Genomic DNA, 26,332 nt, shown 5'->3' on the forward strand with positions numbered 1-26,332 from the left:
ATTTCTAATACTTCAAATACCTTAATTAGACATTTGACAAGTCAAATATGCCTTTAGAATCTAATTACTAACCAAATTTTATCCATTAACTTAAAAACTCATTTTACTAATTCACCATTAATTCATTAATCACTTAGTTTCTCTTCATCTTGAGGCTTTCTTAATATTCTATACCACTCAAAACTTCAAAACCAACCAACAAATTAAAGACAAAACCAACTTGAAAGTAACTCACCTTCACAATGGAGGTTTACGGTGGAATAAGAGAAAAAGAGAAAATAACCCCAATTTTTCAGACTTTTCCTTTCTTTATTTCTCACCTGCTTTAATATCCTTTAAAAATGAATTTTAAATTCATTTCCTACTAAAAAACCATAATGTCATTCCACTCTTCAATCTTTGATAATAAGTCATAGACAAAAATTCCCAAAATTAGTTCTTGAATTTTTTAATTTATTCAAATTAAACCACCAAATTTTAAATTCTTACACTTTAGTCACTAACACGATGTTCTGGGTATTACAATAAAGTCAAGATTAACCATGAGCACCGTCTCGTTAATACGTAGTAGATCAATTGACTAATCCAAACCAACTTGAGACCTTGTTTAATCAATATCAAGCTACTTACCACTTGAATCAACTCATGAGGCCATGATAGTGATCCTAACTACCTTATTAAGTGATCCTCAAGTTTAATTGGAAGAGTTTATATGAGTCAATGGAATGGAAATAGCAAATTCAAAGGGAATATAGAGCAAAAGGATTTCACTTTCTTGCAGAATTTTAATCCCCAAGTGAGGAAATAAATAAGACACTCCACCACCACTCCATGCTTGGTCCTACCCTAGTATTAGAAAAACTACAAAGAGTATGAACAATGATAAGAATGAGAGCATCGATTTTAAGCTCATTCGATGCCCCATGGCCTTATTTCTTCTTCTGTTGGTCGGAAACTCTAGCTCCCATAATCTTACAAATAGGCTCATCTTTTGACTGAATAAGCTTTAGAGTATGATGAATCTTGAGGTCTCCCATTACCATCTTCTAATCGCCATCCAACTCACTTAAATCAACATCAATATATGGAGGTATATATCCGCTGGACACAGGAACTTAACGGTCCTCTTGATAGTATTCAAGTACAACCTTGTCAATTGATTAATACATATGCATAAACGAGAATATTCTTTATTACAACAAGGGAATAAAATAATCAAGATTCATATGGACAAAGTAAGCATGTGAAACATATTAAAGACTCCATTAATAACTTCTGAAGCAGTTACAGGGATATGATCGGTTAACCAGGAGACCGACCCCGAACTCACCCTAGAGCAAATGTACAACAAGGTTTTGAAACAAATAATAAAACTTACTCAAGGACACATGATAACAGTTATTATAATAAGCTCAATGTAATTGAATATATAAAGGAAACATCCGACCTACAATATGCTTCATATGAAACCATACCCAGTAGTATTGTAACTTGTTCAGTTCCATCTAAAACTACTAACTACAATAGTGTGAGCACCGAGTACTAGGGGGGAGTGCAACGATATCCCTATACATTATCATAAAGGGTCAACAAAAGCCAGATATAATATGAAAAAGCTATTGCGTAAGCTCTTCGATCTCTCCACTCACAGTTCACATTTTGCAAACACTTAAACCCAAATTTTCAGCAATTTAAGTAAAATTTGGTCAGCAGAGTCGAAACTAAACAACAACAACAACAAAACCCAATTCTCATATGTATGGGGTAAGGGGGAGATAGGGTAGTAGGCTGCCCCCAACGCCAGGTTGAGAGTAGCTTCCGTGGAAGACCTCCGGTAGTCAGAAAATTAAAAATATAGATAAAATTCAATGCATATATAAATAAATACATAAATACATAGCTAAACAATATTCATATGCAGTCATTAAAATCATATGTGCGTCTGTAACGGGAATTAATCCCTGCATAATAATCCCTGCGAAAGAATCTCTGCATATAGACAGAAACATAAGACCCGGCTAAATTTAAAAGAGGAAACATGAGGAGAATGATACACAGAAGTCAACGATAGCAAGCCCAGTTCTAATCCTTCATAAATACCAATAACAGAAACGTATAAAAAGTAGAAGTCATGGAAAATACTACAAAGACATTAAAAGAAGACAGAGATGATACACCCTATAAATGTGACCCACACTACTCGACTACCCTAGTCTTTAGCCTCCATATTTTCCTATCAGAGGTCATGTCTTCGGTAAGGGCTAAATCCCTCAAATCAGATCTCAAGCAGTCTTCCCACTTCCGCCTTGGTCGTCCTTTCCTTCTAGCACCGTCGACTGTAATCGACTCTACCCTCCTGACCGCATCCGACGGTAGTCGCCTAAGGACATGCCCAAACCACCGTAGTCTTCCCTCCCTCAATTTTTCGGAAACAGACACCACCCCCAAGGACATCCTAATCGCAGAGTTTGTCGTCATATCCCACAGAGTCCTACCACATGTCCATCGAAGCATTCTCATTTATGCGGCCTCAATCCTCCTTACGTGATCCTTCTTGGTTGCCCAACATTCTGATCCATACAACAGCGCTGGTCTTATTGCTATTCTATAAAACTTTCCCTTAAGTTTTAGAGGCACCTTCTTGTCACACAGAACTCCAGTAGCGGCCCTCCACTTTAGCCATCCCGCCTTTATACGGTGTGTAACGTCATCATCTACACCCCCATCTTTATGTATCATAGACCCTAGGTACTTGAAACAATCCTTTGAGGGGAGACCATGTCCTTCTATGCATACTTCTACATCTTCATCATTTTGGTTCCCATTGAAGTTTGAACATAAATACTCTGTCTTTTCAATATTGATCCTTAAACCTTTTTCTTCCAAAGCAGTCTTCCAGGTAGCCAGTCTACTATTCAACTCATATTTTGTTTCAGCAACTAGGACAATGTCGTCAGCGAAAAGCATACACCATGGTACACCGTCTGGTGTCGCACAGTAGATGTCGTCCATAATCAAGGCGAAGATGTAAGGGCTAAGAGCCGACCCCTGGTGGAGTTCGATTTCCACCAGGAATGCCTCGGTATCGCCAACTGTAGTCCTGACGTAAGTAGTAGATCTACAGTACATATCACGAATCACCCGGATATAAGCAGTTGGGATCCGTCTCGTTTCCAAAGTCTTCCAGATCGTATCGCGGGGAACACTATCATAAGCCTTCTCAAGGTCAATGAACGCCATGTGAAGATCTTTTGGGCAATGGAATCATGAACAAAACACATAGGATTCAAGTATCTAACCCAATGAAATTATATTAACCAAAGGGAAGTTTACCTTTCCTTAGTCCAGGGCATACATCTTCTCCTCTAAACACAAGAGGAATATCCACCTTCAACAAAGCATTGGAATGTGCCCTTATGAAGGTTACATTAAGAGGTGCATCAGTCCCCGCATGCAAATGAAGCTGAAACATGAATTCAAAGAGACACAAATATTCAAATCCAACGGAAAACACAGCTGATTAATCAAATTTTAAGTGAACTAAAACGAAGAAAAAAATCACATTTACCTTCCTAGGGAGAACCCGGACTTTTTCAATCAATTCACCGGACCCAAAATCTGATCGAACCTCAAGATCAAAAAGCCTATAAAGAAAAAAGGACTCGCCCAGATGCTTTACCAGTTTTCTGATCTGATTGGTCTGAACAGAAATGAGCCTCTTGTTGCCTCCATGCTGCCCATCTTCTTTCTCGAAAACGATGCTGGGGACTCGACCCACTTTTCTTTCTTTGGAGAAGATGTTTTTTTCTGGAGATGGGGCGTGGGACGATGAGTATAGTCTCGGCGTATTTGGGGTCGGTCTTGGGGAAAGCTTCGAGGTAGGTAAATGGAGAGGGGGAGGAAGGTGATGGTGAAGATGATTGGTCGAGGGCGAGAGCAGCTTAGGAGAGTAAGCGGAGATGGAGGGTTCTGTTGCAGAGTGAGCGGTGGACGAACAAAGCCATCACCGGTGTTTGCCAAAAGAGGGTGGAGCCAGGGTGTGGGGGCTTAAGGGAGGTTTCCGTTTTCGATGCTTCAAAATGTTGGGGTTTTTGGAAAGTGGGCCGAAACCAAATGAGGCTGATCAAAAGGAACAACAGTATTATTTATACGGTAGAATTTGTAATTTTTTATGACATAATCATAAAAATATTTTTCGAGTATCACAAAAAATCGAGAAATATGTTAGATAAATAAGGTAAAGAAAACAAATAAGATAAAGAGAAAAAAATAAAAAGAAAAAAATAAAATAAATAAAATAAATAAATAAGATAAGGAAAAAAATAGTAAAATAATAATTATATATAGTACTATTTGAAAAAGGAAATATATATATATATATATATATATATATATATATATAATAAATAAACTATATATATATACAACAAATATTTAAAAATAGAAAAGTTACCATCTCACTTCATCGAAAGTGGGGGGCTTTAGTCAGAAATAAGACAAAAAGAGGAAAGTGGAAGAGACTTTAGTTAGAAATAAAACAAAAAAATGGGACCTCTAAGTTAGTAGTATATAATATAATGTTTAATAATAATAATGATAAAGACACAAGATTTAAAAAAAATAATATAATAATGAATAAAAAAATGAAAATAATAAAAATAATATATATATATATATATATAAAGTTATAAGATATATTACGTAAATAAAGAAATAATCAAATAAAAATAATTAAGAATATATATATATATATATATTAATAATAGGTATAAGACTGGAAGAGGGTTTGGAAAGTTTCTGCAATGGAGGATTGATCCAGTCCTTCCTATTTCAAAGGCAGACCGGTTTGGGCTCAGCTTTCATCCCAGTTACCATGAGAAGAGAAAATAAGTTCAGAAGAACCGAGAGAGAAGACTAGCCAGGTTGACTGGAAGTGAACTTCAATGGGAACCCATGACATTCCCGCCTCTTTGCCACACATTCCAGTCAGGTGGTTATGTATTTGAGACCACCTTGTCAGATTTAGAAGCGGCTTTGGAGGATTTGAGCATCAATTCCGTAACCACTGGAAATGCTGACAACGAGGATAGATCTGGGATATGCCCTCTGCCACCTGGGTTCGTGCCTAGCAGTTGGTCGGTCGAAGAACTACCTGCGGTTTACAAGAGTCTTTCAGAGTAATATTTGAACCGTCCCTATTTGTCTATACCCAGGGCAATAGGTGATCTTTTGTAAGGGTGAATAAACATTATGTTTAGGTTCAATAAAAGATGCATTTTTTTTCTTTCCTCTTCTCATGACAAACAAATTTTCCTTTTTTTCCCTTTTTGAATTCATCGTCTATCTTCTTCATTTTGATACTTTATTTCCACTTTCTCTTGAATTTAATTCTTGACTATTTCGTGTGGGGGATTTTCCTCTCACGCATGCACATTTTTCCTCCTTTCAGATCCCCAGATAACAATAATGTAGGCACTAATGATCCTGATCCGGAGGTGGATTTTGAATCGACCATTTGTCTCGGGGAATTTGATGAATGCGACACTGAAGAGGAGTGCAACTTGCCAACTGAATTTTTGAGAATGATAGAAAGAGAAGATAAACAAATACTGCCCCATAAAGAGACAATCGAAATCTTGAATCTGGGTACTGAAGAAGATCGAAAGGCGGTTAAAATCGGCACAACTCTTTCGACTGGAGCAAGACACAGCCTGATAGTCTTACTTCGGGAATACAGAGAGGTGTTCGCCTGGTCGTATCAAGACATGCCAGGATTAGACACATATATGGTAGTCCATAAACTGTCTATCAAACCAGAATGCAAACCAGTGCAGCAGAAACTAAAAAGGATGCGACTAGAAATGCTCCTTAAGATCAAGGAAGAAGTTAAGAAACAATTTGATGTCGGTTTTCTTCAAGTGGCCAAATATCCGGAGTGGGTGGCCAACATAGTACCAGTGCCGAAGAAGGATGGGAAAGTACGCATGTGTGTCGATTACCGGGACCTTAACAAGCCAAGTCCCAAAGATAACTTTCCTCTGCCACACATAGACACTCTGGTGGATAATACAGCCGGGAACAACTACTTTTCATTCATGGATAGATTTTCGGGATACAATCAGATTAAGATGCACCCTGAAGGCATGGAGAAGACCACTTTCGTCACAATGTGGGGAACTTTCTGTTACAAAGTGATGCCTTTCGGATTAAAGAATGTTGGGGCAACATATCAGAGAGCTATGGTGATCTTGTTCCACGACATGATGCATAAAGAAATCGAGGTTTATATCGACGACATGATTGCCAAGGCACAGACCGAGAATGAATATCGAGCGTTTGAGAAAGCTCTTCCAGAGATTGAGGAAGCTCCAGTTACGACTGAACCCTAGCAAGTGTACCTTCGGGGTAACATCCGAAAAATAGTTAGGCTTCGTGGTCAGCAGAAGAGGCATTGAGGTTGATCCTGACAAAGTTAAGGCTATCCAGAATCTACCACCACCTCGAACATAAAAAGAGGTCCGAGGTTTTCTGGGCAGATTGAATTACATAGCTCGGTTCATATCTCAGTTAACCGATAAATGTGATCCAATCTTTCACCTTCTCCGAAAGAACAGCCCTGGAGTATGGGATGAAAACTGTCAGACTGCATTCGAGAAGGTGAAGGAGTATCTGTCTAATTCTCCAATCTTAATGTCCCCCATCCCAGGCAAACCTCTGTTCTTGTATCTATCCATATTCGAGAACTCAATGGGGTGTGTCCTGGGTCAACATGACAAATCTGGAAGAAAGGAAAGAGCCATCTACTATCTGAGCAAGAAGTTCACCGATTGCGAGGTTAAATATCCTCCTATTGAGAAGGTTTGTTGTGCTTTAGTCTGGGCTACGAAAAGACTTAGACAATACATGTTGTATCACACCACTTGGTTGATTTTCAAGCTAGATCCACTAAAATACATGATAGGTGTACCCGCTCTATCTGGAAGGTTAGCTCAATGACAGATGCTATTGTCTGAATTCGACATCGAGTACGTGAATCAGAAAGCAATCAAAGAAAGTGCCATATCAGATTTCTTGGATGAAGACTTGATGACTTTATCCTTAGAAGAAGCAAATTCTTCAACAGATAGTTCCTGGAGAATGTATTTCGATGGGGCATCAAATGCACTAGGACATGGCATCGGGGCAATACTGATCTCTCCAGAAGGGAGTCACTACCTATTTACCAGCAGACTGAACTTCGATTGCACCAACAACATGGCAGAGTATGAGGCCTGTGTTTTGGGAATTCGAGCTGCACTGGGAAAAAATGTAAAGACCTTGCGGATATATGGAGATTCAACATTAGTAATCTATCAGCTCCGTGGAGAATGGGAAACCAAAGATACAAAACTGATGGAATACCGGAAGCTAATACTGGATCTACTCGAGGAATTCGATGAAGTCACCTTCCACTATGTGCAAAGAGAAGAAAATCAAATGGCTGACGCTTTGGCTACCTTGGCAGTCACATTCAAAGTTGGCGGGGAATCTGAAATGATGCCAATTGACATGCAGTCGTATGAGTACCCGACTCATTGCTACGAGATTGAAGAAGTGAAAGACACCAAGCCTTGGTACTACGACATTTTACAGTATATCAGGCATCGAAGTTATCCAGAGGAAACCACTGAGATCGATAAAAGAACCATTAGAAGGATGGCAGCTGGATACGTCCTTGATAGAGAGATCTTGTACATGAAAAGCCATAACCAAGTTCTGTTAAGGTGCATCGATGCTGAAGAGGCAAAAATGATAATGGAAGAAGTACATGATGGAGTTTGTGGAGTACATACAAATGGACAAATGATGTCGAGACAGATAATGAGATGCGGATATTTCTGGTCCACACTGGAAAGTGATTGCATCAACTACGCTAGAAAATGTCATAAATCTCAGATTTACGAAGATAAAATAAATGTTCCACCTCATCCGCTTCATGTCATGATGTCACCATGGTCTTTCTCTATGTGGGGCATGGATGTTATTGGGCAAATCCATCCGAATGCTTCGAATGGTCATCATTTCATCCTTGTAGCTATCGATTATTTCACTAAGTGGGTAGTGGCTGCTTCTTATGTCAATGTCACTCAATCTGTTATTTGTAAGTTTTTGAAGAAAGAGATCATATGTCGGTATAGTTTACCTGAAAGGATCATTACCGATAATGCTACAAACTTGAACAATAAAATGATGAAGGCTGCTTGTGAGCAATTCAACATAAAAGCATCATAATTCTACTACTTACAGACCAAAGATGAATGGCGCGGTAGAAGCAGCAAACAAAAACATTAAAAAGATAGTGGAGAAAACGACCGAGACCTACAAGGACTGGCATGAGAAGTTGTCTTTCGCTTTGTTCGCTTACCGAACCTCGGTACGAATCTCGACTGGGGCAACCCTGTTTTCATTAGCCTACAGAATGAAAGCAGTGCTGCCCATTGAAGTAGAAATTCTATCATTATGGGTCTTGATAGAAATTAAATTGGATGACGCAGAATGGGTGCAATCCAGATATGATCAGCTTAATCTGATAGATGAAAAGAGACTGAAAGTCGTTCACCATGGTCAAATCTATCATAAACGAATGATTCGAGCACATGACAAGAAGGTACGCCCGAGAATATTACATGAAGGAGATCTGGTGCTGAAAAGAATTTTGCCAGTTCAGAAAGATTTCCGAGGAAAATAGACGCCAAATTGGGAGAGACCTTATGTCGTGAAAAAGGCCTTCTCCGGAGGAGCCCTTGTCCTGGGTGAAATGGACGAGCCCGAACTGCCACATCCCATCAATTCGGATGCAATCAAGAAATACTTCTCTTAGGATGAAAACCCAAAAGGGCGTCCTAAGTTGGAGAAAGAAAAAATAAAAAAGAACAAAAAGTGAAAAACGTTTAGGGTGAAAACACGAAAGGGCAACCTAAATTGAAAAAAATGAAAAAGAGAAAAAAGAACAAAATAAGGTGGGTTCAAGATGAAAACCCGCAAAGGGCGTCTTGCAACCAAGGATGGGTCCAAGTTGAAAACTCGAAAGGGCGATTTGGACAATTCAAGAAATCCAGACAGTTGAAACTCCCCGGCATCTAAATTTTCCACAGTCAACTAGTCCGAGAAAGGTTGCACTCTCCTGAATGTTGTCGCATTCTCAAAGATCCTTTGGTAAAGGCTGTATTCAAGGTCACCTAACGGCTTTTCAGCTCAGAAGTGCCCACATTATTGAAATCTAAGACGTTCATTTACACCCCATCATGTCTTCATCTTCCAGAATATTTGCCATGTATTATTTGTTCCTTTTTTCCTCATGAATAAAAGACAATTTTTTTCTACACCAATTCCTTTTGAGCATCTTGGATTGAGCTTAAACTTAATGATTTATTTACTTATGCAAAATATATACGCATATTACTGTACAAAGATTCATTGAAAAGTACAGGTACTCGGAAGCCGATCGAGGCTCATGCATATAGTTGAGATGGTCGAGAAGCATTTCCCAGATCAAGGATATAAAAAAATAAACATTAGATTTAAACATTGAAGAATTCAAGACAAGGGATCGAAACTTCAATATTCTAGAATCAAGATTTCAGACAAGCAACCGGAGTTCGAGTTTTCTCTCCAGAGCCCCAAAAAAAACATATATGCATAACTTTTTTAGATTTTAGCTAGAGTCAATTTCAACTTCGCGAAGGATATTGAACTCAAAGCGACACAATTTGCTCGAGAGTAGATTTCAACTTCATGACGAAGGATATCTAGCTCGAAGCCGAATTTCACAATAAAGAGGTCATCCACGGTTTCAACTTCACGGCGAAGGGAATCGTGTCCACCCACAACATATGATACTTGGATTTTAACTTCACGACGAAGGATATTCAAGTCAAAGCTTAACTTCACGACGAAAGGGCCATCAGTGATTTTAACTCCATGACGGAGGATATCGCGCCACTCGAGACAACACAAGCTCAACTTCACAACGAAGGGACGGCTGGTTGTCAACAAACCACTTTTCAGTTTCATTCAGAGCCAATTTCAACTTCACAGCGAAGGATATTGGACTCGGGACAGCACAAGTTCAACTTCACAACGAAGGGACGACTGGTTGTCAACAAACAATTTCCCAATTTCAGAGCCAATTTCAACTTCACATCGAAAGATGTTGGACTCGGGACAACACAAGTTCAACTTCACAACGAAGGGACGGCTGGTTGTCAACAAATAATTTCCCAATTTCAGAGTCAATTTCAACTTCACAGCAAAGGATATTGGACTCAAGACAACACAAGTTCAACTTCACAACGAAGGGACGACTGGTTGTCAATAAACAATCTCCCAATTTCAGAGCCAATAGCGAAGGATATTGGACTCGAGACGACACAAGTTCAACTTCACAACGAAGGGACGACTGGTTGTCAACAAATAATTTCCCAATTTCAGGGTCAATTTCAACTTCACATCGAAGGATATTGGACTCGAGACCACAAGTTCAACTTCACAACGAAGGGACGACTGGTTGTCAACAAATAATTTCCCAATTTCAGAGCCAATTTCAACTTCACAGCGAAGGATATTGGACTCGAGATGACACAAGTTCAACTTCACAACGAAGGGACGGCTGGTTGTCAACAAACAATTTCCCAATTTCATGGTCAATTTCAACTTCACATCGAAGGATATTAGACTCAAGACAGCACAAACTCAACTTCACAACGAAGGGGCGGTTGGCTGTCAACAAACAATTTTCCAGTTCCAGAGCCAATTTCAACTTCACGGCGGAGGATATTGGACTAGGAACAATACAACCTAGTTGGATTTCAACTTCACGATGAAGGATATCCAATTCTCATGCTAAACTTCATGACGAAGGGGCCATATACATATACAACTTCATAACGAACGGTATCATACCCCAACGGATTGACTCAACTTCACGATGAAGGGGTCATCTGTAACATCACAACACCAAAGTCTTTAGGTCAAGTTTCACCTTCACGACGAAGTATCTTGAGCCAGAAGACGATTCAGAGGCCACTTGTCAAAAGCTTTGAGCTCATTTTCAACTTCACGACGAAGGATTTCGTGCTCAGAATTTTCCAATTTTGACTCAACCTCATAATGATTTCAACTCTACGATAGAGGATATTCGATATGGACAAAATTTCTGTCTTGTAATCTTTGCTCCATTTTTGTTACACGATAATGAGCAAAGAGGGGCAGCTGAAGACACCAGATTTTGTCCTGCCAACCGAGGAGTCTTCATGTAACCAAAAAAGAAGAGTTGGATTAGGACTCAAATACTAGTCTAAAATAGGGTTTTTTAGTACTATAAATAAGCCTTGTAATTACCACACCAGGGGACACGATTATCATACGGGATTACGCATACACAAAAAATACCCAAAGCAAATATGCAAGAAACCCTAAAGATTCGCTTGTAATTTTCAACAGAGAAATAAAAGAGGTATTTTTACCTATATTGCTTCGATTCTCGCTTGAATATGGCTTGTTTCACTTCTTCTTTTCCGTTTTTACTTTGAAAAGGCCGATGAACACAAGGGAACCGAGATCTTTTCTCTTAGATCTACGCTTCCCCGAGGCTTATTTTGAAAAACCGGTTTGATTTTCGGTTAAAGGAGGTGAGCTTTTTAAAAATCTATATTAGTCCCTTTATTTATTATATGGATATTTTATTCATTTATTTTTATTATTCATGTTATTATTATTATACGTATATATATATATATTAAATTATTTTCATTTAATTTTTTACTATATTTTATTATTATATATATATATGTTTCTTTAATATTTTACTTATAAGTCTATTATTACTATATATATTGTAATTATCTTTATCTAGTTATATATTTTTTTATACTTTTAATAGTTTATTTATATAACTATTATTAATATATATATTCTTAATTATTTTTATTTGACTATTTCTTTATTTACGTAATATATCTTATAACTTTATATATATATATTATTTTTTTATTATTTTCATTTTTTTATTCATTATTAAATTATTTTTTTAAAACCTTGTGTCTTTATCATTATTATTATTAAATATTACTAACCTAGAGGACCTATTTTTTTTTGTTTTATTTCTAACTAAAATCTCTCCCACTTTCCTCTTTTTGTCTTATTTCTGACTAAAGCCCCCCACTTTCGGTGAAGTGAAAGGGTAACTTTTCTATTTTTAAATATTTGTTGTATATATATATATATATAGCTTATTTATTTTATTAATACTTTGATGTATATATATATATATATATATATATATATATATATAATTATTACTTTACTATTTTTTTCCTTATCTTATTTATTTATTTTATTTTTTTCTTTTTATTTTATTCTCTTTATCTTATTTGTTTTCTTTACCTTGTTTATCTAACACATTTCTCGATTTTTTAAGGATATTTTCAAATCAATCTAAGGTAAGTAATTGAGATCGTATTTTTAACTTTTATTTTTAACTTATAATTTTCTTAATTTAAGACAACTGAAAATTACATAGTACCGAAAGGGCAGTTCAAGGGTGCTAACCATTCCTTGACTGTAATCGACTCCCGAATCCGACACATTTTTGTAAGATGCAGATCAGGTAAGAAATAAGGTATCCGATCTACCTATTTATCTTAAAATAAAAGATCGGTGGCGATTCCAATCCACATTTTCCTAAGTCGAAGCTCAATTCCGGGACCCAACCGAAAGACGGTTGCGACAGCTTAGAGGTAAGAGCAACCTTTCTAACTTAATTTGTTTCTGTAACTTCTTAATTTTATCCGAACAATTCAAATCATATTAAGGGTGATCGAAAACTAACTCGAAGATTTTCGTGCATGAATATCGAATTAATTCAAGTGGCACTAGCGGTGAAAATGAAAATAGCTCACGAAATTTTTGCATTTAATTCGTAGGGTTTTGAGGAATGTTGAACATGTGATGGGTTGCAAGCGTTAAGTATGTTTATTTTGGAAGTTTAAAGCCCAAAATTTTATTCCAAAATTATTAATCCAAAGTTAAAAACCCAAAATTATAGCTCATTTCCAAAAAGAAAACATACACATCCATTAAAGATTGACCCAAATCAAATACACCAATTACATTCAAATACTCATCTATACTTTACCATTTTAGCAACCCAAATTAAATCACCAAGCCCCCTTTTTTACACCAAGCCCAAATTGATTTAGGGAAAGCTAACCCGAAACCGGAAACCCAAATTCAATAATGGTTATAAATTGATTAAAGTTAATATTAGAGCTTAGATTTTTAGTTTTAATCTCTTAGGTTCTTTAAATTTCATAATTTGACACTTTACGTTTGAGGGAAGCCTTAATTAATTCATTTAGTATAATTAGGTTCTATAACCGATTGTTTGACTGCATTTTGTTTTCAAAATAAATCAATGTTCATTTATTAGCGGGTTAGTATTGTATCTCCCGTTTTTGCCCAGGGGTGACCGCTATTGATTCTCGAAGTAAATCAACATCCTTTTCAAAACCCCACATCATGATTTCTAAATTATTAAGGCAAGGTTCATTTATTGTGGTTGATAACGAAGCTCCCGCTTTTGCTTGGGGTGGTCATTATTAGTCTTGGTAAATCGACATCATTTTTCAAAATATACATACATAGTGATTTTTAAATTAAATAAAATTTCAAACTCAAAATTTCTAATTTTTAAAAAATATAGTGTAATCGACTAGGCACCAATTTTGGGCGTTGTGGGGTGTTAATCATTCCCCACGCATAATTAACTCCCGAACTCGATTTCTGATTTCACAGGCCAAAACGTGGTATTTTTTTATAAAATAAAATGTTTTATTAAATTTACCTGATTTTAGGTTTTCCAATCTCACCTTAAAAATGAGTGGTGGCGACTCTCATCTTTTCATAAAAATCTTTATTTTCCAAATACGTCGAATCGGTCTTTCCACCGAAAATCGGTTAAGATATCTTGGCGACTCTATTGGGGAGTTTTGTTTTCTAAAACAAAAAGAGAGTCGAGCCACGAATCGATTACCCTATATTTTAAAAGTTTGTAGTTTTGAGTTCGAGTTTATTTAAATTATTATTCACTATGTTTTTAAAGAAAATTGAAAAAAGATTCTATATGGTTAATGCTTTCAATTATTTGAATATAAATATGATTGTTGCATACCATAGCTCTACACCCGAGCTTTATCCCGTTTCACCTGAGTAGTGGGAAACGCCACACTACCAAGGAATACTATTTTTCCTTGTGTAAGTCTGGCAGAATACCTCTGGAAAGAATTATTTATGTCTGTTAGGATACAGCTTCCTTGATAGTCATCTAGTGATGTGATCCCCTGGACTGGGTTCGATCTGAAAAGTCTATATTGGGTCAGGATCAAAGTCCTTATTTACCTTAGAAGGTTGTAAGGACAGTTTGGGAACCCTTGTTAGGACCAAACTTCATAAAGAGAATTTAGTAAGCCCGCCTCTCTAGAGCCATGTGGACACCCTAGGAGAATTAAAACACATGCATTTAGGGTTTTAATTTCCTCTATGTGTTTCATTCACAATGTTTATTTACTGCATCATTTATGAGTTGTATTTGATTATTTAAATTTTGCTAACACACATTCCTTTTATTTGATTATTATTTTATTGACTTGATTTCGTTTTGTCTTGCTGTATGTTTTGATGTGTTTTATTTTTGCATGAACATGACATGTCATCAAAGATATTGATCCCTAAAATAATTGTTTCCATTAGAAGGTTTTTGAAATGATAATGTCTTCCAATGGGTTAGATAGAATCTCAGAGATTCATCCGTAGTCAGAGTAGAATCAACTTCAATAAAGAGACAATCTATCTGCTGAAGATACTGTTCGAACCCAGCACAATTCAATGTTGAGGATTGAAGCTAAGGACTATAAGCTCGCTCAACTAATCTTTTCTATGGATATTAGTGATGCCAAAGCTTGAGGAAGAACGATGCATTAGTCAACTATTCACAAGAGTTAAAGAGTTAGGAGATAGAGCTAGATTTTGTCCTTAATCTTTGATTTTTGCTTTCCCACTGTATAAAGACATTGTCAGTTCTTTGAGAATTGTTTTATGAACAATTATTTTTGGATCAATAACTTTTGCATACATTCATTTTGCATTGCTTAGTACATTTCCAAATCATGAATTAAAACATTCATTCATTAAAAGACATAAAATAATAAGATAAGATTTCCGATCGCAGTGATCCTAACCCCTGCTTGGAACAAGAATACTCAACACCCGCAGGACACAAGAAAAATGCCTAAGGAAATGGAAGATAGACTAGACAAAGTTGAAAAAGAGCATAAAGAGATGCAAGATGAAGTAAGGAGCAAGTTGGCAAAAATTAAGGTTGATATCGCTAGCTCTCTGCTTTATCTAATGAATAGTGATGCCTTGGTCAAGCTCAGTTTGACTTTCCTTTGGCTAAACTCACTGACAATTCTCGAAATACTCTATACGTTTCTTGATATTATTGTTCTCTTTTTTCATAACTTAGCATTGTGCATCCTTGTATTGCATGGCCAACTAGTTGCTTTCTTTCGATTTTCTTCAGTGATTTTGACTATATGCTAATTAGATTGTCAGTGGGCAGTATTACTGACATGTTTAACTTGGCAGGCATAAAACAAGGTTACATATTGGGCAATTAGTGAAGGACACTTCAGCTAAACTTAAACAAGCCAGTGAAACAGATCACCGTGCTGGAGTTAGCGTAAGTTTGGGTCTTGGTTGATAAATGTGGTGTTTGTTATTCATGTAATATTCTGTTATATTCGTGGTAATTCATGCATAAGTTGTTGAACTTGTTGCTAAAACCACTTAATTTCTGCTCCCTATCTCTCTTTTTTCCTGAGGAAGTGCTTGATGCCTTTTAATAAGTTTAATTGTAGGCCAGCAAGAAGGTAACAGATGCTAAACTTGCAAAAGATTTTCAAGTTGTTTTAAAAGAGTTTCAGAAGGCTCAACGGCTTGCAGTTGAAAGGGAAATATCATATACTCCGTCTGTTCCCCAAGAAGTTCATCCTTCTAGGTATCCATAGTGTGAAGGTTTACATGCACGTAGATAGGTTGGAGAGTGAATTCAATGTTTCATGTTCATGGCATGCATGGACAGTCATTAATAGGATTGTTTTGACAAATCACTTATGAAACAACATTATCGATTTTCATTTACTGGCTGCAAATGCAAATTATTTAGTGGTTATCCTTGTGTTATGTTTCAATCATGCTTTAGGCTTTTGCATGTTATTCTCATGCTCAATGCTTCTTCCTATTACATACAGTTACACGGTGAGGTAGATTTAAGTTCAGATAAAAGTGCCGAACAGAGATCCCTTGTGGAATCAAGAAGGTAGACATTCTATATGAATTCTTGCTAACAATCCTTTTCATATGGGTGCACAGTTGCTCTTTTCCTGGAATCTGGAGGTGGATTTTCTTGTTTTATATTCCTATTTGATTTTTTTTGGTATTAGGCTGCTTGGATCAATTCTTTAAATAGATTCTGGATTTGTATGAATCCTCCATAGTCCATAGTCCATAGTCCATAGTCCATACCACTTATTTTTCCTGGCAAGCATGTTCTTGTACAAGCAATCTTGCCTGTTTGTTATCGATATAAATATATTGTATTAGAGCATCATAATCAATATAGAAGGGGATATAGTGAAGAGGGACGGAGCTAGGATCAAATATTGGGAGGGTCAAGGTACCTAAGTTAAAAATAATAGGGACTTGTTACATATTTAATCTCAAAAACTAGAGGGGGCCAAAAGTCTAATTTTACTTGAGTTTAAACTGATAAGAACCTAAAATGCTATTATTGCCCCTCCCACACTCTGTATACATCAGTCCCTGATAGTGAAGTACTCAACTGTGGATTCTGAATACTTATGAAGGGCAATTTCTCATTCCCTCAAGCCATGCATTGATACAATACACAGATTTTCTATGATTTGTTCTCTGATTTTTAGAAGAAAAAAAATGTGATCGATGGTGCTATTTGTTTATCGACATTCTATCTATTGTATTATCTCATATAACTTTCTTTATGAATGCATCATCACACTACAGCCTTGAGCTTCGTTTGTTCTTGCAGACAGGAGGTCTTGCTGTTGGATGATGAGATTGCATTTAATGAGGCTATCATTGATGAAAGAGAACAAGGAATTCAAGAAATTCAGAAGCAAATTGGTGAGGTGAACAAGATCTTCAAGGATCTCGCTGTGCTAGTACATGAACAAGGAATTATGATTGGTAAGGCATTTCATCATTTGTAGTAGGTCAGATAATTTGCCTGACCCTTTAGGTCATGTTAAAAAGTACTGAAATTCAATCTATGTTGCAGATGACATTGGGACCCATATTGAGAATTCACAGGCTACCACTCTACAGGCTAAATCCTAACTTGTGAAAGCTGCAAAGACTCATAGATCAAATTCCTCTCTGGTAAAACATGCAATGCTCTGATTCTTTCATTTTATTAAATTCTAAAATGGTCCACGGGATATAAAGCATCATCATGAAAGACATACCCACTTTCTCTATCCCACTTTTAATTGGGATCGTATCGTTGGACATAGTGTGTGGCGTCTTTCCTTTGGTGGGTCTGTGAATTGATTGCACACCTAAGTTGTCTAGTAACCTTCCGATGCAAAGCCATCTAGGCAGTTGCTTTCACTAGCGAGGGATCCCATAATCAAATCCTTCCAAGGACTTAATTCTTTACCCTTTTTTGGACAGACATGCTTGCTTCTGGTGATATTTGGAATTATGATTCTGATTGTGATCATAGTACTAGCTGCCTGATCCAAAAGTCAACCTATTTGATCTTACGATAATTCAAAGATGATCTCGACAACAAGAGGGTTATCGTTTCGTCAACGTATTTGATTATGTTATTTCACCTTTTTTTGTCTTCTGAATTTTACTGTAGAGAGAGCTTCTTCTTTGCCTCCTCCCCTTATGATGTCGTATGTCCTTTTGGGTTAGGTACGCCTGAGTATTTATAAAATTATTATTTATGAAATATTTTAAAAAGAGAAAATAACTTCAATGATCGAAAATGTTTTATAATATATAATTTTAACTAATTTTTTTTTGGATTTGCGAAAATAACCAACAAATTCGTAACGCGAACTCCAATTTCGCAACACAGTTTTCAAATTCGTAACGCGAATTTCAAAAATTCACAACTCAGTTTCAGAAATCACAACGCAAATTTCTTTTTTGCAACGCGATTTTCCAAATTCGCAACGCTAATTACCGATATAGGTAAACACAACTATCGCAACGCGAATTTCGTTTTCGCAATGCGATTTTCAAATTCGCATCGCTAATTACCGATATAGGTAAACACGGTAGAAAAAATCCGGTCAAAAATTCGAATTCGCCAATTTGAAAATTGAGTTGTGAATTTGGGACATCCCAGTTGCTAAGTCTACGTATGAATCACTCAGCTAAATCTACGCCTGTAAATGAATTGAACAAACACGAACGAGGGTATGTTCATGTTTGTTTGTTCGTTCATTTAACTTTAATCAAACAAACGAACTGTCGAAATAATTTTTTTTACGAGGTGAGATTTTACATTTCGCAACACGAATTTTCCAAATTCGCAACTCAGTTTTCAAATTGGCGAGTTCAAATTTTTGACCGGATTTTTTCTACCGTATTTACCTATATCGGTAATTAAGTTGCGAAATTGGCGAATTCGATTTGCGAAATCGAAATTCGCGTTGAGATAGTTGTATTTACCTATATCGGTAATTAGCGTTGCGAATTTTAAAATCGAGTTGCGAATTTGGAAAATCGCGTTGTGAAAAAGAAATTCGCGTTGCGATTTCCGAAACTAAGTTGCGAATTTGGAAATTGTATTGCGAAATTGGAGTTCGCGTTGCGAATTTGTTGGTTATTTTCGTAAATCAAAAAAAAATTGGTTAAAATCGTATATTATAAGTCATTTTCAGTCACTGAAATTATTTTCTCTTTTAAAAATCTGTTTAGAAGTAATAGGGAAGATTAAAGCATCTCAAAATGAACAAAATTGATAATTTTTTAAATCATGTGTTATCTTGATTTTGTTTTAAAAAGTTATTTATATGATTTTTTTTAAATTAAAAGGGTTAATATAATTTTTTTTCTAAACTATATAATTTTTCTTATTTAGGGGTTTAAATTATTTTTGGGTCAATCCAGGTGTCTAACGTTTTCAACATTACACATTTAGGTGTCTGGATCGTCGCGGTCGTAAAATTCTGTCGTGAAATGACATGTGTCACTTTTATAAAATTTTAAAAATTTTAAATTTTTTTTAAACAAAACAATTAAATAATATTTTTAAAAATTTCATTTTTTCTGAAATTATAAAAAAAAATCCAAAATCTTTCAAAACTATAATTTCAATCTCTTTGTTACTGTCGACCGCCACAACGTCGTCAACTAGTCAAAATTTCAACGACGTGTGACTGACTGAACACCCAACGGTCAAAATTCCCTACTTCAACCTCTAATTGCAGTGAAAATCGGTGATAGTGGCAAAAATTGACGATTGTAAAATCTTTACACGGTTGTTGGGTTTTCGACCGGTTGCAATAGTAAGGGGTTTTGGTTGTTGGATGGTCGGTCGGTCACACGTTATTAGATTTAATAAAATAAGTCGGTTTCAGTTAATTTTTCAGGCCAAATCAAATTTTTTACATCCCTATTTGAATCAAACTATTATAAAATATTCCTTAAATTTATCAAAATTTTTACTACTTTATAATGTGCATGTACCATTTTATAATTGTTTGACAAATTTAATAATCATTTTATATCATTTAAAAGTTTTCTTACCAAAAATATCAACTTTAAATTAATTTAGTGACATCTAATATATATTTTTTATAGAAGCCGCTAATTTTGTTAAAAATAGAAAATATTCAAATTACAATAAAAGTTTACAACTAAAATCGTAAGCTAAACACATAATAAGGACATTTTCCTAAACACAAAAAAACTAGGCACTTAAGATCACACAAGAATCATATAAAGAAAAGGTTTAAAAACCTAACAAAATAAACTCGAACAAAAGGTAGATACGAACAAATATGACTGCATCGATAAACGAACCACAAAAAGGATGAAATTATTGAAAACCACCTACAAACTGTAAATCAAAATCAAACACCGTGAAAAATATTATCCACGAACGCAAATCGCGTATCCAAATTCAATCATATGGTCCAAAGCAGAGAAAATCAGTACGATAACAAATAAGCGACATCTTGATTAGCTGTGGAGATGTTAAATCTAACCCTGAAAAAAGAAACAACGGTAAACAATAGAAAACGTACCATAAAAGTATAAAAAAATGTACCATAAAGGCATAAGAAGACATGCCATAAAGGTAGAATTATTAAAAAAAAAAGAAGGAAAAAAAAAAGATACACTGTAATAAAACAAATGAAAAACAACGAATACCGACAGTCAACGATCAACATCAAGACTAATGATATTGTCGATCATAAAGATAAATAAGAAAAAAGACTAACGACAGCTAAATAAAAAAAAATAAGGCAAACCTTAAAAAAGAGAGATGTAAAAATATTTTACTCTCAACCATTAAACTAAGTTATATATAGACTTTACATTTTTTATTTTATTAAGATTTGACTATAAATTATAGAAAGTATTCTATCCACAAATTATATGGTTGTCGGTATCAAATAATAAACTTAATTTAAAAGATGATACCACCCTAAATAATAACAAAATCATATCATAATATTTTCCTATAAATTAATTGAAGAATCAAAACTCCAACATGTCAATAGTGGTTTTTGTCCGAATTTGATTTTAATATAATTATATTATAATTACGTTATTGTATTATATTATGTTATTATAACTAATGATTATAAATTTTACATGCTCAAATTTGACCCAAATGACCCAAATGCATCAAGCCCGAAGGCCCGATTACAACCTCAAACCCATGTTACAACCAGATTCAACCCAAGTAGCCCCAACAGGCTCGGTCCAGGCCCAGACTTAAACCGAACAACCCAGCAAGCCCAAGCCAAAAGCAAGCCCTAATGTTGCTAGGGTTTCACATATGTTCCAGCGCCGCAAGCTTCCACAGTCATCCAATCCAGAAGCAAATCCACAGCCAGAAATGAACCAGCCAAACCCTAGGGTACTCATTGAAACCCTAGGGCTATTCTGACGCCGCCGTAGAGATAATGATGCCTCTGCTGCCGAATGCTCCAACCAATACATGCCACGGTGCTACCATATCCTCTTTAGATCGAAGCAAGCTGAGTGCATTAAATGCACTCAGCTTCTCCACCACACAACTCACTACCCCTAGGGTGAGTCACCACCGTAGCTCTGGTGACTCACCGGGGTTCGTTCGTTTAACCAGACAAAAGAGTGTATCAAAGAGCCCTATAAATAGGGTCGAACCTGCGAAAAAGAGAACACAACAACAGAGGAAAAACAAGCAAGCAAAAAGCAGCAACCCAATACACAGCAAAGATCCAGAAAAATAGAGAAAATAGAGGAAAGAATCTTACCCTCAAAGTTTCGGCCATCAACAGAAGTGAACAACGTCGCCATAAAAGCCATTTTCGAAGGTAAACTTTGTAGATCTACTACTATATGGTTGTTTTTGGTAGAAAACAAGGTTAGATCTAGGCTTAGGGAGAAGAGAGCTTTGTTTTGATATAACTTTGTAAAATCCAGCCACCGTGAGTGGTGGCCGGCAGTGGGCGTCGGTGTTGGCGTACGATGACCAACGGTTGTCGGATTCCCTCCGGCGAGGGAATCCTAGAGAGGGACGAGAGCTTCTCTCGAGAGAGAGAAGCATTTTGAGAAAAATGAGGCTTAAAGCCTCTTAAACTATTTAGGGACTATATAAACCCCTCCTCGAACCATGTCATTTTGGGGAGAGAGTGTCGGTGCAAATATGGGCGTGGAAAAATCCCATTCGAGGTCTTTGTAACTTTTGTAATTATTTGATTTAGTCAATGAAAAGCATGTTTTAGCATATTTTAATTTAGTTTTCAAATTTTATTAATTTTTATTTTAATCACTATTACGTATATATATAATTATGTTAAATATCACATTTAGTCCCTAAATATTAATAAATTCTTATTTTGATCATGTATGGATAAATTACACAATTTGTATATAATTTTAGGATTAATTAATATTAATATTTTATGTATTAATAATTAATAATTTTATATTAAGTAATTAATTAGTACTTATACACATTAGGATTATTATCATACGTAATTAATATGATTATAATATAATTTTATAATAGAATTAATAATAGACTTTTTATTTATATTAAGCTTTAAATACAAGTTTATCATTTACGGCAAAGTCATTTAATTAATAAATATCAGTACTAATTTTGGACGTTGTGGGGATGCTAATTCTTTCCCATACGTAACCGACTCCCGAACTCATTTTTCTGGTAAGTAGACCCTGGTTGTATTATTTTAATATTATTCTTATGAATTTTTATTAAAATAATATGACCTTTTGGTGACCAATCTCACCGAATTAAAAGATTGGTGGCGATTCTACAATTTGGTGTTTAATCTGATTCATGGAGGATAAACACTTACTTTTTCGAGATTAGTTACACCGTTTGGGGTTTACTATTTTCACTCTCCGTCGTCAAGGCAGAGAAACGTCTCGACAGCTTGGTGACTCCGCTGGAGATATTTTTAAAAAAAATGAGAGTCAAACCACCAATTTATTAATTATTTGTCTTTGCACTAAATAATAAATTTGTCTTAATTATTTTTATTTTTTTTTAACTTTTGTTTTTCTATGTGTAAACATATTTAATTTTGAATAATTAGAATAGAATAATAGGTTGTATATTATTTTTTATTTTATGTTTGTCCTCACCCACTGTGCACTGCATTCATGACATGAGCTAAAACCCCGCTCTTATCCTGTTTAAGTGAATGAGAAACTATTCCCTCGTGTGGTTTTCACCTCCGTATGGGATAGGGGACCATTCTTTGAACTCATACTTTATGTTCCTCGTGTGGTTTTCACCTCTGTATGGACTTAAGGAAGTGTGTTCCTTTGAATTGAACTTAATCTAAAAGTTTGTAATGGACTAGGATTGAGGGCTTGACAGTCCAAGGGGACACCAACAAAGGACAATTCATTGATCAATTTACCCTAGAGCCAAAACCCAACATATAGCAGAACTTAGAACTTAAGTTCAAGCGAAACCTAACCCAAATAAGTCTTGTAAAGTTAGCACACAAGGAAAAACCTATTGAGTTTTTTTTATATTTTTTTTTTATAAATGCATGCAAACTAGAAATCATGCGGTTAGGTTTGTTGTTTTAAATAAAGCATGAAACTAGATTGCATGAAATTAGGGTTTTATTATTTTGATTAATTTTCATTTTTGTATTTTTCATTTTCATATCATGGTGTTGGTTCATGACTGATTTCATATAGAGAGCTGGAAATATGGAACAAAGAGTCCAATATGAAGTAGAAGACAATGCAGTTGTTTTAAGATGGTCTGAGTAGTCTCAACTTGTAAAGGGAAATAGTCTATCACCTAGATACGTGTCAGATCTAGTCAGATATACGCATATCAATGTTCACCAAAATAACATGGGTGAGTTGAAAGAAATCTGGGAAAGGTGGAAAGCATAAAAAAAAACTATTTCATCAGTTATATGTCGATATTGCTTATCTTTTGGATATTCCTATTAACTGACAGCTGTTTAGATCTCTATCACAGTTTTGGAACCCTGCCTACAGTTGTTTTACCTTTGGTAAGATAGATTTGACACCCACTATAGAAGAATATTGAGCTTTTATCCACTATCCAAGAATCTACGAAGACATGGTATATATCAAGTCACCTAACACTGCTCCTTTCAAGAAGAAAGTGCTCTTATTGACTGGGATGAGTGAAAAAATGGGCTACAAGACATATCAAGAAAAAGGGTGATAGTGAATGCATTACTTGGACTGCCTTGAAAGAAGTAATCTACCATCATCCAGAAAAAATGAAGCATATTGATATTCTGGCTTTAAGAATTTATGGATTAATCATTTTCTTGAAGATTCTGGGGCATGTGGATATACCAACTATAGATGTGTTTGAAAAATTGAACAAGAATGCAGATCCAGTTCCTGCCATATTAGCTGAAACATTCCATTCCTTGAATTCCTGCAGACGCGAGGGAGAAAGACGTTTTATAGGTTGTGCACCCCTATTATTGGTATGGATTCTAAATCATTTTAAACATGAAGAAAGAGCTCTGGACGAGTATTTCTAGAAGGCTTCTCACCTCTACAAGATTTCCTTTCTCACAAATGGCCTGGAGGTTATGACGAAGGAAAATGGATGAATATCTTTCGAAATCTCGAAGATAATGACGTATTATGGCAAGTTTCATGGAATACTTCTTCAAACATAATGTATAAGCGTGGAGAGCATTATTGGGTTCTCTTACCTGGCATATGGGGTTCCGTAGGATACGCACCTTTGATGGTCTCCAGACAATATAGATAAAGGCAGTTTATTCCCACAAAATCTGGTTTATCCGAATCAGAATTTGCATTTAGAAGTGATCAGTACAAGGAAAAGATAAGAAAAGTTGCTGAGGCCTGGAAATGGATTCATCGAGTAAATTTATTTACTTTCAGTCAAAAGCTCTCACCCGAATATGAACAATGGAGAATCAACCGCGTCAACGATAACATTCCAGTGGTTAATTTCGAGAATGTTCAACCCATTAAAGAACATTTGAGAATTATATAGTCTATTGGCGAAACAAGATTTCGAGATCGAAAGAAAGCATTGGAGAAAGATTTTGCAAAAACTGGAAGAAAAAGTCTACCACAAAGAAATTGAGATAGATATTCATAAATGGAGAGCAGATCAAGTTAGCAATGTTGAAAAATAGCTTAGGATAGATTTCAATGATCTCCAGTCAACCTATCAACGGGTGGTAAAGACTCAGATTGCCGAATGATCAAGCAAACAAAAGTTGACAGGTCTGAAAAGAAAAGCTGAAGAAGGTAAAGATGAGCTCAAACAAAATAAACACCAGATCAAGATGCTTGTTAAAGAAAATGAGACATTGGAGAAAAGATTATTGGAAAATCAAGCTCAAAACCAGAGACTAAAAAGCAAGATTGAAAGGTTGGAAACTGCACTGCGAAGTCAAGAAAGTAACTTGGAAGCTAAGAATCTAAGGAAGAAAGTGAATGAGTTGGAAACCAAATTCCAAGATCTTCAGAGAAGTGCGAATCAACTCCCAATTATCCCGTACGAAGGAATTTTGCAATGGCGATACCATTGGGAATGTGCTCAACGGAATGTCAAACAAAGAGACGACCTCATTGCAAAATATCTGGAGTAAACTCAGGGAGTGGCACAATATTTAGTGGACTTGGCATACGAAGCTAATACTTTGAGTGAAGAATTGGAACCAGAAACCAAAGAAGCCCATAAGGTCTTTGAGTTACTTGAACATATACAATAGTTAGGAGAAGGTGCTCAGATGTATCTGTAGTTTGTACTATGTTTTAAAAGCTTTGTAATAAGACTTTGTTTTAATATAGAAGTTGTTCTAAAAGAAATCATCTTGATATCAACACCTTGCATTTACATATTGAGCATAAACATTTTGGCATTATATTTTTCATCCATATTCATTAAAAAAGGTTTTTCCTTCTTTTTTAAAGAATACTGGACCCCCTAAGTATCCATATAATACAATAAAAAGGGAAATGGACGATAAGGTCACTCAAATTGAAAGGAATCAGCTTGAGATGCAAGAGAATTTCAAGAAAATTCAGGAAGAAATACATGAACAGTTGATGAAATCCCAGAATGAGATGATGAAAAATTTTGCAAGTATGTTACAAAGAAGAAGCATGGATCAAACAAATACCCCACCTATTGGTACTTTCACTGAAGATCCTTTATATCCTCCAGGCTTTACACCAAGAGTATATCGTCTAAAAACTAAAGCAACTGAGAAGACTTTATACCCCCGGATTATGTATCCTCTCACGATAAAACCCAGTCTGGGGTATTTACTCAAACAGGGAGGGTAAACATAAATTTACCTAGTGCTTCCATAAACCAACAACAAGTGGAGAATGTTCCAGATTTTGACCAGGAAGGAAATAAAGAGTCAAACAAACAACTGGAACAACTAATGGAAGAAGTTAGGGAAATAAAGGAATGCTCTAATGTGTATGGAATTGAAGC

The 26,332-nt window shown here is 35.7% G+C and overlaps 1 protein-coding gene and 1 pseudogene across 1 annotated transcript; one reads left to right on the forward strand and one right to left on the reverse strand.

Annotated features, from left to right (window-relative positions):
- Positions 1–943: 943 nt before the first annotated feature.
- Positions 944–4,003, reverse strand: LOC120145125 (50S ribosomal protein L25-like; the record flags this gene model as incomplete). The annotated part of the gene is made up of 3 exons (XM_039159021.1): positions 944–1,147; positions 3,332–3,463; positions 3,569–4,003. Coding segments are annotated over 3 exons (648 nt in total), but the record flags the coding sequence as incomplete, so codon positions are not given.
- An 11,318-nt stretch (positions 4,004–15,321) lies between these two features.
- On the forward strand, positions 15,322–17,962 carry LOC120144877 (annotated as a pseudogene).
- The last annotated feature ends 8,370 nt before the right edge of the window (positions 17,963–26,332 follow it).

The sequence above is a fragment of the Hibiscus syriacus genome, unplaced genomic scaffold, assembly GCF_006381635.1.
Source record: "Hibiscus syriacus cultivar Baekdansim isolate YM2019G1 unplaced genomic scaffold, ASM638163v2 tig00002338_pilon, whole genome shotgun sequence".
NCBI classification, from domain to species: domain Eukaryota; kingdom Viridiplantae; phylum Streptophyta; class Magnoliopsida; order Malvales; family Malvaceae; genus Hibiscus; species Hibiscus syriacus.